The 14,921-nt window shown below is 32.2% G+C and overlaps 1 protein-coding gene across 1 annotated transcript; it reads right to left on the bottom strand.

The window, feature by feature from the left end:
• Positions 1–8,165: 8,165 nt before the first annotated feature.
• LOC8283122 (zinc finger protein VAR3, chloroplastic) lies at positions 8,166–14,598 on the bottom strand. The gene is made up of 7 exons (XM_015726174.3): positions 14,167–14,598; positions 13,966–14,083; positions 13,025–13,407; positions 9,705–9,821; positions 9,390–9,506; positions 8,666–8,764; positions 8,166–8,571 (listed from the first exon to the last, which is right to left on the bottom strand). Exons 1-7 carry the CDS (start codon positions 14,550–14,552, stop codon positions 8,460–8,462), a joined length of 1,332 nt encoding a protein of 443 aa, XP_015581660.2. The 5' UTR covers positions 14,553–14,598; the 3' UTR covers positions 8,166–8,459.
• Positions 14,599–14,921: the final 323 nt, after the last annotated feature.

Genomic DNA, 14,921 nt, shown 5'->3' with positions numbered 1-14,921 from the left:
TTTTATTATTTCAAGTTAATCCTTTAAATTTAAAATACTATTTAAATAAAATATAATAAGTTTTCCATATGATATCAGGTAAATATATTTTATAAATTTTATACGAAAATGAAAAATTTTACTTTTTTAAAATGGAAATAATTAAAGCCAAAAATATAAAAAAAAAGTTACCATTTTTATTTTTTTATTATAAAAGAAAACAAAAGGAATTCAAATTTAAAATCATACTAAAAATAAAATACGTATATATTATCATGCTAAATATGTGGATGCAATACCATGTTATTTATTAAATAATTAAAAGAACTAACTATAACTACCCATACTCTAACATTAAAAGAAAAATAAGAGAAGAAAGAAATAAAAGATTTATTTTTCCTTTTCATGTTTGGATAAAAGGAAAAGAAATTAGAAAGGAAAATTGATATTTGAAGTTTAAATTTCTGGTTTTACACTTTACCTTTTTCATTTAATGAATTATTATCAAGACAAAATAGTAATTTAAATTACTTTTCTTTAGGCTTTTTTTATGTTATTTTCTCTTTATTTTTCTTTATCTTTCCAAGCAAGTTAATAGGAAAATAACATTTTATTTTTCTTTCTCCCTCTTATTTTCTTCTCTCATTTTATTTTGGCAAAAGGTAAAAAAGAAACCCCTTGAATCAATTGGAGAAGAACAATTAAGCCCTCATCCTTCATTGTGTCTTAATATCACTTAACCTTTTCTAAAAAGTTCAATTAAATCCAAATTTATAACATTGTTAACTTTGCTGTTAACAATGGGTCCATTCAAAGAGCATACCAAATGATACGAGGACATCTGGCTCTAATTTAGTTTAAAAAATACAAAAGCAAATAAAAAAATAAAATAAATAAAAATAAAATTATTTTAACTCAAATAACAAAATTAAAATAAAGTACTACTATCCAAAGTCGTACCTAATCTGAGCACAGCCACTAGTATCTCTAGATTTTGCAATATCACACCACTATATATTGATCCAAAATCATGGAAAAAGCAACTTCACCTGCACCTACCAGCCTCTCTGCCTTCGATGGCTGCCCTTTTCCGCCTTCTCCAGTAGCCTCACCACCTTCGCCAACCGCCTTTTCTGCCTTCTCTAATAGCCTCACCGCCTTCACCAATCTCTTTCATAGCCTTCGCCAACCGCCTTCTTTTTATTTTTCAATTTTATGTTCTTTGTCCATGATAATGATCGAGGTGGTGGATTATTTTTATTTGGTAGCTAATTTGCAAATTGTTAGTTAATAACGATGAAAGTTGCACTAAAAAAAGATATTAATTTAGCTACTACAACGAAGTTGTCACCATTTAGCTACTATTTAGTCACGCTTCCGCACGAAGACCAAATTAAATTTTTTCAACTCAGCTACTATTTTATGTCCAAAAAGCGACCACATGTGCAGCTACCACGTACAATGATCTTTAAGTGGTTGTTAACTGTCGCGCTAAAATTTGGTAGAAAATAAAAAGACCACTTTGAGACCATATGTATGGCCTCTATTTTAGAGTTCACACAATGTGGTCACTAATGTTATTTATATTTATTTGTAGGTATTTTAGCTACTATTTAGAGTCCAATACTGTGGTCCCTGAATTAGAGATCAACAATGTGGTCTCTATTTTAATTTTTAAAATTATATTATAATAGTAATAATTTAATAATAACAATTACATATAAAAAAAAACTAATGTTATAATAATAATAAATAATAAATAATATAATTTTCTAATAAATATTATTTTATTAAAATAATTAAATATAGAAACAATTAAAATAGTAAATGAAATTATATATATTTATAATAAAAATATTAACAACATACTAAATTAATTATGTATTTTTTGATATAATTATATTATATTTTTCATTCATTTATATGTATATTTATTATTTTATTTCTATTATTTTTAAAATTTTTAAATTACTTATATTAATGTATTTATATATATTTATGTTAATTATATAATAAAATAGATATATATATGTATATGTTTGAATAATACAGAGACACATAATAAGAAGTGGTAGTTGAGAGTTTTAATGAAACGATGATGAAAGAGGTCGTTCAAGCACAAATAGCAACCACCTTTGATACCACAAGGTGTGGTCGCTGAGGATTAATGAAACGACTACAAAGTGATTTGTTTAAGCATAGATGGCGACTACCATTGCTACCGTCAAGCGTGGTTGCTAATTCAGTAGTGGTATCAAAAACTCGATTTGCTTCTCCTTCCCAATTGCAGAAACGGGTAAATTATATAGCTGGTACCAAACTTTGAGACTGTATATCAATTTGATACCAAAACTTTAATTTAAATCAAAATGATACCAAAAGTATAGAAAAGTATATCAATTTAGTCCAAATGTTCAATTTCCGACAACGAATGGTGACGTGGCAAGCTGAGGAGGTATATTCCGGTTGATTCGCCCTCTAGCATGTGCCACGTCAATTAAATTTGTCTCCTCAGCTTGCCAAGTCACCATCCGTTGTCGGAAATTGGACATTTGGACTAAATTGATATACTTTTCTGTACTTTTGGTACCATTTTGATTCAAATTAAAGTTTTGGTATCAAATTGATATACAGTCCCAAGATTTGGTACTAGCTGGACAATTTACCCGCAGAAACACTTACACCCACAGAAAACCTAAATCCCTAATTAAGCTTACAGAGCCAATAGTGACCAGGAGCTCAGTCACCCTCCGCCTTGTTCTGCCACTCGACTTCTCATTCCTCTCTCTTCAAGTAAGTTTGCATCACTCTCTCTTTCTGTCTTTATACTTTCTCTCTCTTTCTCTCTCTCTCTCTCTCTCTCTCTCTCTCTATTTTGATTCATAAAATTTTGAAGTTCGTCATTTTATTACAGGTTTCATTAGATTTCTTAGCGCCACTTTTTGACTCAAAAAAAAATGAATTTTTCCTTAGAAGAAGAAGAAGAAAGAAAAACCTAAAGACCACATTTTAATCTCTCTATCTCGATACTAGAGTTGAGCACGGATCGGTCCAATTCAGTTATCTATAAATCACCAGTACCATACCAAACCTCGGTTCTTTTAAAATTGAAGGTACCAGTACTGTACCAAACATAAAAGGATCTATACCGTATTGTAGCAATTTTACGGTTAAATACAGTTCGATTCGTTGCTATTTTCGGTTCTAAAAAATTTAAAAAACACAACTTTAGTCTCATCTTTAATCAAATACATTTAGAGAAAATTTGATTACCAACCTAAAAAAAGTAGCATGAAAATCTGAACTAGAATTGCAATCACATTCTTGAACAACCGGTTTTGCAATTTAGTCACTTGAAAATATAATAATTCATTCAATGTTCAAATACAAACCATTAAAATATATGTTACTGCTAGCATAAAAATATTTTACAGATGGCAATCAAACTTTATATAGCACTAAAATACAAGTCCAAAATTAGCAAATGAATATTATTACCTCTCCTCAAAATTAGCACTCCACATTTAATCTTGACATAAGGGACTCACCAATCTCAGGATCTTGAATAATTTCTACAATAACAGTAAAAAATTATGTCAACAAAATTTAACAGCATCAACAATAAACAAACATATGTAAGAGGTAAAGAAATGTTACCTGACTATATGCTTTCAATATCCTCTATTGATTCTTTTAGTTTGATAGATTTATTTGAACTTCTAAGCCAATGTTGACAACAAATGAGGACCTCCGCTGTTGTAGGAAGTAAAGAACTTCTATATTGATCTAGAGTTCGTCCTTCAGTACTAAATGCAGATTCAGAGGCCACCGTTGAAGCTTGGATAGCCAATACATCGCATGCCACCTTGGACAAGATAGGATACCTTACTGAGTTCACCTTCCACCATGCTAAGATATCGAAATCAATGGTGAATTTTTCTGCAAATTCTTCAAAGTACCTATCTAACTCAGATATCTTAGATAAATTATGTTGCGCTTCTTCCTCTAAAAAGAACTCATCAATCTCTTCTTCTGTTTCTGTATCACTTATCATATGCAAATTTCTCTGAGCTCCCCACAACCTCATCCATATATAATTGATCTTCAATTGTCTTGTATTCATCTACCATCAACTCTAAAGCTGTTTTCACCCTTTTTTCCAAATTTCTTGCCTCATCTTTACCATAATAAATGGTATACTTAGCTTTTAAATACTTTAATTTACACCTAAGATCCAAAACAGCAGCCACAAATAATATTACATTCATTTTATCTAAGGAACCCCAATATTTGTCAAATTTAGCTCGCATTTCAATGGTTATTTTACTTGGCTCACTATCCTTACTAATTTTAGAAGCATCTAGTTCTTTTAAAATCTTTATTACCTCCGAAAAATAAAGATTTGAAGTAAAGTACAATGTGCTAGATAGTTTGCAAGTAGCATCATAGAATTTCTTAAGAAACTTTATTAGCACCTTAGCTTTAGTCCAATCTACTTCACTAGGTAAATCATCAGAAAAATCAGCGAGGAATTTGGAGTCTATGTCCTCCAACGTATCAAAAGCCTTTTGATAGCTCAAAGCACAATCTAACATCAAATAAGTTGAATTCCGCCTAATTAGGCAATCTAACTGTAAAGAGGACTTATTTTTCAAATTTGCTAACTCGCAAGCCTTCTTAAATAGATCCATTCTTTGAGGACTATTTCTAATGTACTTCACAACATCTTTAATTTTTTTAATGGAAACTTGAGATATTTGAAGCCCATTTTTCACAATTAATTGAAGGATATGAGCAAAACACCTCATATGAAATGCATCTCCATCCAAAATAAATGCATTTTTCTTTAATAATCTTTTCTTTAACTGTTGAATAGCAGTGTCATTACTAGATGCATTATCAACAGTTATGCACATGACCTTTTTTATACCCCACTCCTCCATACAAGTATCTACTGCATTACCTATATTTATACCTCTATGACTCTTAACAACACAAAAATTCAATATCCTCTTATGCATATTCCAATCAGCATCTATAAAATGAGCAGTCAAACAAAGATAATTTAAATTTTGCACATTTGTCCAAGTATCAGTGGTCAAAGAGACTCTTTGACATTGTGTTGCAATAATGGCTTTCAATTTTTTATTTTTTTTAGCAAATAAAGTGAAACAATCCCTCACAATGGTGAATCTAGAAGGAATTATAAAATCAGGTATAGCAACAACGACGGGAACGACAGCAAGGTTGGCGATTAAATGAGGGTTTGTGAGCATGGTGGAACGCTTTGTCGGGAATCACCGAGATTTATGCTCAGCCCTTGTCGATACCATAAACTTAAAAGCTAAATCCCTTGCTTAGCAAAAACTAATAACTTAATCAATTAATCTATTCCCCGATATCTCTAAATTCTTAAATTTTTTTCTTCTTATATTAAGAATTCATTCTTTCCACTGTAAAACCCTTTCCTTCTTTAGCACTGTAATGGCTTCACAAGGACGATGTGAAAAGGTACAGCCTTTGTTGATGTTGTTGATATGTAATTTTTTTTAAATAAAGTGGTGACCATTATCAACTATTATTCATTTTTAATATTAATTTTTTTATAATTATGAATATTTTTAGGTTTACTTTTATTAGCCACCCAAGGGTCGGATGGTATGGGCACAACTCTTAATATAGATTGCATGAGCAATTGATTTTCACTTCAATTAAAGTAGTTTTGGATGTGAGTTTATTTGTTTTTGGATGTGTTTATTGATTTTAGAAGAAAATGTAGTCGTGGGTTTTGATTTTTTTTTTTTGTTTTTTTATACCAATTTTTGCTTATTCTCTGTTTCAGGTTTATGGTGCAGATGAATGGATATCTACTGAGATTGATAAGCTTTTCTGCTTGTTAATTGATATTAATAATTTTTGATGCCATATTGGCTTGAAATCTTGCAGATTCAAGCTTGTCGTCTCAACACTAGAGCCTAATCACATCCCCTACTATCACAAACATTCAGATTCCCTCTCATCTTTTCACTTTCATAGGCAATACTTGAATGTAATGAACTGGAATATATTGCATTAACATGTTCAAGTTCCAATTTTTGATTCTTTAGATGTCCAATTTTTTGTTCTTTAGATGTCTTATTGTTTTCTTCATGAATTATTAATTAACTTCAAAAAGATAAGCTTAGTGTCAAGTCTACAGCTACTTTATTTAAATGTTCAAGTTTATAAGTTGTGAGTTCTCTTGGATTTATTTAGTTTTTTTATTAATTATTTATTATCTATAACCTATTTAATATATGTCGCAAAAGTGAGCCAACTGAATAAATTTTTTATATGGTTTTAATTACCTGACAATAGCCAACCTTTCTTTCACATGTCCATTCTTCAATTTATAAGGCTTTTGTAATTAAATCTTTTTTAAAGAAAGAACATAAAATTTGAATTAGAATTCAATATCAGTAAAATAGTATGTAAAAATAATAAGGATTACTTATAGCATATGCATTACTTGGTTACTAGATATAGATTAATTAAAATCATGATTTTTTCATGATACAATTATTATATAAAATGGCAGGATTATATTATTAAGTAATTAATTAGATTACATATTTTGGAAAGTGTTTTGTTGACTTGGGGTGTTTTTTGTTGAGTTGTGGAGTACCGATTTTTGTCTATTACAGGTAACTTGTCTCAATTATTTGAGGTTTGGATATTACATATTATAAAGGAGAGTACCGATTTTTTAAGAAAATTGTTATATTTAATTTTATTTATGTATATATATTTACATAAATTTTGTGAATGGAAGAAATCTATGCATGATATGTTGAGGCTAGCATGGGAGTAGCTGGCTGCGAGGAGATATATTGATATACTACATAAGTGGAGGGGCAAGGGATAACCCCCATGTGTTCCAGAGGAGGTCTGGCATACATGGCAGGCGCAGTGGTCCAAGAGAGCGTGTCAATCGAGGAACTGTTAAAGTAAGACAAGAGGCCTGGATCAGGGGCGACCTCCACTGCTGCTACTAGTGTGATTAAGAAGCACCATTTTCGACAGCTTGAAGACACTACCTTGTATCTAGCACATGAGTTGCATAGAGAGACGAGCAGATTGAGCTGCTGGAAGACCATGTGTTAGTGGTTCAGGGGTTGACCTAGAGCACTCAGTAGTTTCTCATCGGCCTCTCTACTTGACTCTTGCCGATGACTCGTAGCAAGATCCACCTTCTAGCGAGTCTTGAGTTTATTATTAGTACTTCTACTTTCTACTTTTAATATTCTCTCGTTGTACATCAACTTAATGAGATTTGGTTATTTATCGTTTTTAGGGTGTTTGTGTTTATCAATATTTTTATACATTACAAAATTTTTAATTTAAATTACATTTATCTTCTGTTTTGTTATTATATAATCTAAAATTTTATTTTTATTGTATATAATTATAATATATATAACTTAAACAACATGCAATATAATATTAATAAGACTAAATATATTAAAAATATCCAATAATTATTATTATAAAAAAATCTAATATAAATTTAGCTACTACATATTAATAGTCTATAATGTGGTAGTTAAACAGAAACCACTTGGCGACCACAATTAAGTAGTAGCAAAAATTAAAGACTATCTAGCTAGCAACCACTTCTAAGTAGTCTCTAAAATAGCTACTTCTTTAGCGACCACATCATGTGGTCTCTAAATTAACTATCAGACAATTGTGGTTGTTAAGTGGGAGCTAAATGGTCTCCAGGTGGTCTCCCACGTCAATAAAATAGACCAACTAGAGACCAGATAGAGACCACACTCCGGATAGCTAATTAAAGACCATAAAGTATGGTTGCTATTTTTAGAGACCACATGCATCTGTGATAGCTATTTTTTTGTTAGCAACTAGGTTTTTAGCGACCACAAGATGTGGTCTCTAAATGGTCGCTATATCGGATTAGCGACCATTTAGAAACCACATCTGGTGGTTTTTAAACTATTATTTTTTTATACTGTTGTGTTGGTCTTGGAAATAGTTTGACCTTTTTGTTTTGAATTTTAAATGATATTTTTGTATGTTTTAATAGTTATTGTTAATTTTTTCTCTTTTAATTTGATTTGAATATATTTTAATTAAAAATAATGGATTTAATTTAGCATTTTTATTTTATTTTAAAGAAAATAAAAATGTAAAGAAGGGCCAAGTGTCAATATATCATTGGTTCAAATTCTGAACTATGCAAACATAAACATCTAAACCGTTAAACCAAAAAAAAAAAAAAAAAGCCTAAGGTTCATATCTTTAAAACCTAAGAGGTCCACACTTTTAATGAATACATCATACTCATACAATGATCTCTCTCTCTCTCTCTCTCTCTCTCTCTCTCTCTCTCTCTCTCTCTTTTGTTTTGCTAGATTTGGAAGTATGCACAATGACATGTTTGATCATTAACAGAACTGCAAAAGACTGGACAGCCTCTATAACTAATGAGGGCGCCTCCAGATCTGTTCCTCATACTCTGTTGTTGCGCCTTTAGGACGCTCACATTTGCACTTTCGGCAGACAGCATTCCTACTGAAGTTCAAGAAGTCACACCTGCACGAGCAGGAAACATATCATTTGTCAACAGTTCTTTTAACTGAAACTTTGAACTAAACCTTGACGAAAGTATGGAAAGAAATAGACATACGATGGGCATTCCCAGTCTCCAGGATTCAGCGGTCGCTTTGGTCGTACTTCTTGGCAACGTAAACAGCTCTTATTGCTAGCAAAGTTCATGAATTCACACCTGCATATAGAAGCCAGGGAGATCAATTACAGTAATTACCAACAAAACAAGAAAATATCCATGTCAAACATTAGAAGTCCCTAAGCTAGATTTTCTTGAAATAGCAAGATAAGTTTTCTTGGTTGAAGTAGATTCTTCATAGAGCAGGCAAAGGAATAAACATATGTGCACATGCATATAACTTTTGGAACAATTCTTTCCCATGTAGAAAAAGTAAATGCTTTATTGGTGACAATCACAGTTGATCAAATGTAATGAAATTTGACATATATCTACAGCAACAAGGTCTATTTGGCATGAATTAGGAGTTGATGAAACCTTTCACAAAAATCTTTCATAAAGCTAGCAACTAATATTGTCAATTAATAAGAAGTTTCATTAGGCCATGGCCTTTGAATCACCACATATATCATTATTGCATATATGGGGTATAACCCAATCCTGGTTTTTCATGTTAGCCTCATTCCTCCGTATAACTAGGTTATGAACCTTTCATATTAATTGCCTAGAAGACTAGTTACAGTGACAATAAACTAAACTGTTCCCAAATGCTACAATCAAGAGACCAATTTCAGATTACAGTGACTAGCCCTCCGCTTGGTAGGATAAAGGATAGGGAACTTACTGAGGGCAATTCCAATCTCCTTTCTTCATTTCTATGTCATTTACAGCGTCCCTCTTTGGTCCCTCTGCTTTGCACTTTAGGCATCTTATATTTCTGGAGAAGTTCATGAAATCACATCTGCATACAAAAACTTAAGTTTTATATTTGAGAAAAGAAAAAAAGAAATATAGAGATATAAGAGTTATGATGTCATAGGTACTCCACCATTTTACAACAATTATTACCATTTAGTCTACGGGCAATATAAAAACAGTATGATTGTTGTTACCAAGCAAGGGCATTGACATGGCAAAAATAAGATTATCAGGAACCTACTTGGAACATATCCAGTCTCCTTTTTTCAACTCTATGTCTGAAACATCGACTTTTTTTGGGCCGCCTTCACTACATTTTAGACATCGTATATTTTTAGAGAAATTCATGAAGTTGCACCTGCAGGAAAAGTTGCAACGCAAGGATGTCAATCACAAAAATATAAACATAAAATTGTGAAATATTAGAGAAGGTGAATAGAGAGACCACCATTTCCAATTGCAAATGTAAATACTGAGGAACAAGTCATGCACTTGGCTTATAAGATCAATAACTCTTCTGACTTGACAACCCTTTCAAAGGACAAAATGGTGCAGCCTACTGGCAAAAGCTGACAATTTCTCAAGGAGGAACAGGGTACATGAAACAGCCTCAAAGCAGGAGATTTACTCATCAATTGTGGAAACAACATGATACCAAGTCAGGTTTCTACGCCTTAAATCTCTTTAACCAGGGACTTTGATGATATCATATCCACATCAATTAGAAGAGTTAAGATGATTTGGCTTATAGTTGAAAACCCCTCCCCCTTGATCGCCATCATGAACACAAACCCTCCCACTCACTGTCCTGTTAAAGAACCTCTTTTTACAGTCCAAGGTACAACTAAACCAACAATTTCATCATTTTCATGCATCAATATAATGGATGTTTGAGACCAAGAGTTATTATTACACCATTTCAAACTTCAAAGAGACTTTTCTGCAACTAGGCTGGAATGATGCAGATTAGAAAATCAAGCTCAAAAAATAGAAATTAAAGCAATTAAAGAATTTCAAGGGTGCCAAGTGCAAACCATGTAAAAGAGTATTTTTAGACCATAGTGTCACATATACAAAGTGCATGTGATACAAGTAATACTTTACATGACAAATAATCAATTACGCTTATCTGAATATGCATGACTCCTGATTTAGGAAGGCTTATAACCCCAGCTGGTTCATGCATAGCATGTACCAAGCTTGGTAAAGGAGAACTACAAGAATTGACAACCAGTTAACTTTTACATCTTGATGGTATCAACCTGTATTTTTTAAAATGGTAAGAGACACTGCACTCTGTTCATTGTTATTGGTAGCTTCTTGACAGCCCCGCATTTCACTAACACCTTTTATAGCGCACTCGGTTTGATTAGGTAATGTTTAATTATATTAAGAAGAAGTAAGCTTTAGTCGTAATTTTGTATTCATTAATCTACCAGTCAAGGGTATTTCACGTCCAAATTTCAATTAGACACAAATGGGCTAGAGAGAAAATCCCATGTAACCATCAGCCACGCCTCATATCAAGAATAATTGATTATAATCTTTCCATTGTGTAGGAGGTTTCCAAGTCCATGCACAAGTACCTATTACTTCTTGGGTTGTAATTCCTATTGTATGGGCTTTCTACACATTAATAAAAATGATTCCACAGATAATTTTATATCTACATTGATGTTTGTTTCGTTAGCATCTTTTTAAATTTAATTTCAGCCTTCAATTCTGAGTTTGTTTTACTTTCACTGTTCACTTTAGTTGCATTATTTCCAATTTCATCTCTTTCAATTATATAAATTTATTTCTTATAGTATCCATTGCTTTCAGAACACCATTTATCTGCCCTCCTTGGTATGCTGTGACTAATCATGTGATGTATCAAATTAGATTTTCATTTAGGTCTTAATGACCATGGAGAATTACTTTGAAATTCAAATAATTATAGATATCAGACCTAAACCTTACTTTCCTATCCATAAATCCTCAAAAAGGAATGGTAAGATCATAGAAGATAAAGGCCAAAATCTTTTCTATACAAATACAATACCAATGACTTTGTTTGTTCTTTTGTTTCTTTTTTTACCCCAAAAGCTACAACTTATCCTTGTAGTTGCAATCCCAAGACTTTTAGAACCATGCCAAGTGATAGTCCTAGATCAAGAACATATACTGTTTTATCTCAAAAGGAAGAGTTTATACCATTTTGTCTCAACCTTAAAGAAGGAACTCATTCCCCTTTTTTTAACAGTCATCTCTAGCAACCTTGTCCTTTTCATTTTACTTTTAACATTCGTAAGATCTGGAGTAAGTCCATATGCCTCATTCACGTATCTATCCCTTGTACTTGATTTAGTAGTCTCCCCCTCTTGACAGATCTTGGAATTTTCAACACAAACACATGCTCACATCTGTATTCTACTAATAGGTAATCTATATTAGTCTCTGCTCTACAGCCAATCAACTTTCTGTTTAAAATTCTTTATGCTTTAGTCAGAAAAGGTAGTTTAATGTAAACTCCTTGCATGTATTATGACAACATTTAAACTAAGTAATTAAAGAAAATTAGTGAAAGAACACTGAATTAGCCTCTCAAGTTGCCTAGAATAATGAAAACAAATAATAAATAAGAAAGAATTTATGACTTGAAGTATTTCATTATCAGCAATCCGACTTCGGCTTCTTTATCTTCTTTTAATCAAGTAAAGCATTAAAGTTCAAGCAATGACTTCACTTCCTAGATGTTGGAATCATTTGATCAATTAAATTATTCTCCACATATGAATCCCTCTTTAATGAACTTTTGAGAAATATGTTAATCCAATATAACTAGGAATTGCAAGTAATAGAATGCTTGGCTATCAGAAATAAAGGGAGAATAAATTAATAATATACAATTATAACTGAAACAATGCAATTGAAACAAAGCTCTCCATTTTGGGCGTAGGTAAAACTGGTGAAAAATAAGTTTACTGCAAATAAAGAAGTTATCCATGTTCTAAAGCACATAATGCTTCTAATGTTGACAAAAGAATCCCGTTAACCTCAAAATTTGATTAAATAACAGAATCTTAAGCTCCCATCATGTTTGATACATGCATAATTAATTAGCTTAATTTAGGCAACTAAGAACATAATATGACTAATTATTCTGATAAAGGAAAAATATTCACAACCTAAGGATGTACTACAAACCACTAAAATTTACTGAAGAGGCCTCACCTACTGGTAGGGTAGAACATGAGAGACCAAGAAAGCTGGATAAATCATAGGTAATGTCAGTAGAAAACTCTTAAGACTGTAGAGTCTGCAGACAGACAAACAGTTTCAGGGAGATGCATTTCTCAATGGGTGACCTTCACAAAGCTCTTACAAGAACAATTTTATTTTGGTATTAGCTGTTGATTGTTGAGCATTTTTCTGTTTCTCCAGAGGGCATCGCCCATATTACACCTTTCTATTTAAAAGAAAGACTCTTATCTATCCTGAGTGTTCAAAAATATGCAGATAAAACATGAAGAAGAATATTTACAGAGCTATCTTCCATTAATATCAAGTATGACTTACTTGGGGCACATCCAATCTCCTCTTTTCATTTCAACATCCTGAGACAGTCTTTTACTACCTACTGCATCTGATTGAGGAGGTTGCTTGCTATCACTAAAACTCCTCTCTTGTTCCTTCTGATGGACAGCTTTAGCAGCAGGCTTTTGCACTGGTGGATCAGGGGTTGTCTGAATCAAATCAATCAAATCAGAAACCAGCTTTCTTACAGATGCTTCAACAACTGCTCTACCAGGAGGTTTTTCTTCCTCTGAAATAACAAGTGGATCTAGTGCATAGGACAATAGTATGCGTACTATATCGACAGTACGGGCATCTGCTTCATTATCCTTTAGTAACACATAAGCTCGGTCACAAGATCCCCGTAAATTGCAAGCACTACAAACCTGCAAGCAAGATTTCAGCCAGATCATAACTAACAATCCTTAACAGTTGATAAAACAAAGTGGTTTCCTTAAAAGAAAATAAAATTTCTGGCCTCCTAAAGATTTAAGCAATAGGTAATTTCACTCTAGTCTTTTAAGGTTTAAATAACAATTACAAGCACAATCAAATATCTTCGATTTCATCATAACACCATACTTCATCAACAAACATATCAAATTGATCAAACTGCCCTTCAAATTCATAGCTTCAGTAAAAGTAAAAACAAAAAGAACAAAATTTGTTTAAAATTTTTAGACTGCTTGAGGTTATACAACTATTCGATGTCCTATATTTGAAAGACTTATGGATTCTTCATTTTAGTGACAGTAACTATATGAAATGATGAAAATGGGGAAAACACGTTTTATAGCTTTAAGCTACAAAACAGACATTGTTTATCAAATGGTTTAGCTAGTGTGCCAAGAGAGCTTCTCTTATCATTCCATGTCATAATTACTAGCAACGCTTGAGATCAAATGTAAATGCCAGGATTGAGCAAAAGGAAAACACAGGCATACATCTCCTTCGTCCAATCGGGTGTAGGCTCTCAATCTTTTCGCTGAATTTACTACTTTTCGAAGAAGACTAGGACATCCATTCTTCACAACCGTTTCAATATCATCTACACTCAATAATCTGCACCAAAAATAGTAATGCTTTATATAAAGATACAATGATAACAGAAACAATTATTAAGACAATAGAAATGAAGAAATTACTTGAGAAGATCATATCTATCACGTGCAAAACTAAGACAAGGGTCTTTTAGTTGATTCGTATCCTTATAAACACTCTCAATAGCATCATTTGCAATATTAGTAGTAGTAGTATCAGTAGAACTAGTATTGCCGAAGTAACCCTTGCTCTTTAATCGGTCAATGAAAGAGACCCATTCAGGCCAAGGGTGTTTAAGGGTGTCTGAAGCATCAGAGGTGACAGCATCAATGGCAGCAGTGGAGGACGAACAGTGACGGTGGAAACTGAAAGAAGGGAGGAGTGATAAGGGTTTGAAGGAGAGAAAGAGAGGCGTTGCTGCTATTGATTTGTGGGTTTTTGAAGAACGGAACAGTAAATTGCCTGAATGTAAGAATTTTGAAGCCGACATTTTTCTTGTTCGGAGGAGATTGGATAGAGAGTTGGGTGATGAATAGGTTTTTAGCAGGGTTTTTGAAAAATAATGGTCAATTTGCCCCTCCACCTTGATTTAGATTACTAAGTAGATTCAATTTGAACTTTTTCTTTTTGGTTAATTTAGCATTAGATTTTCATTTTTGCTCCAAATACATCCAAATTTCTGATTGCATTTTACCCTTGTCTCGATTTGTAAGAATTCAACCACTTTCACTCCAATCAATCATAATTATCAAGTTTTCTGTATTTAATAATATGAATTTGAAGTTTAACAACTTTTAATCCTATTATTTGATATGTAAATCACAGTTAAGACGTCATTGATCCGATGAGATTAATATAA

Source organism: Ricinus communis, chromosome 3 (assembly GCF_019578655.1).
Source record: "Ricinus communis isolate WT05 ecotype wild-type chromosome 3, ASM1957865v1, whole genome shotgun sequence".
In the NCBI taxonomy this organism is placed as follows: Eukaryota; Viridiplantae; Streptophyta; class Magnoliopsida; order Malpighiales; family Euphorbiaceae; genus Ricinus; species Ricinus communis.
Note: the sequence above shows the minus strand (reverse complement) of the source record. Positions and strands in the feature narration are given on the sequence as shown.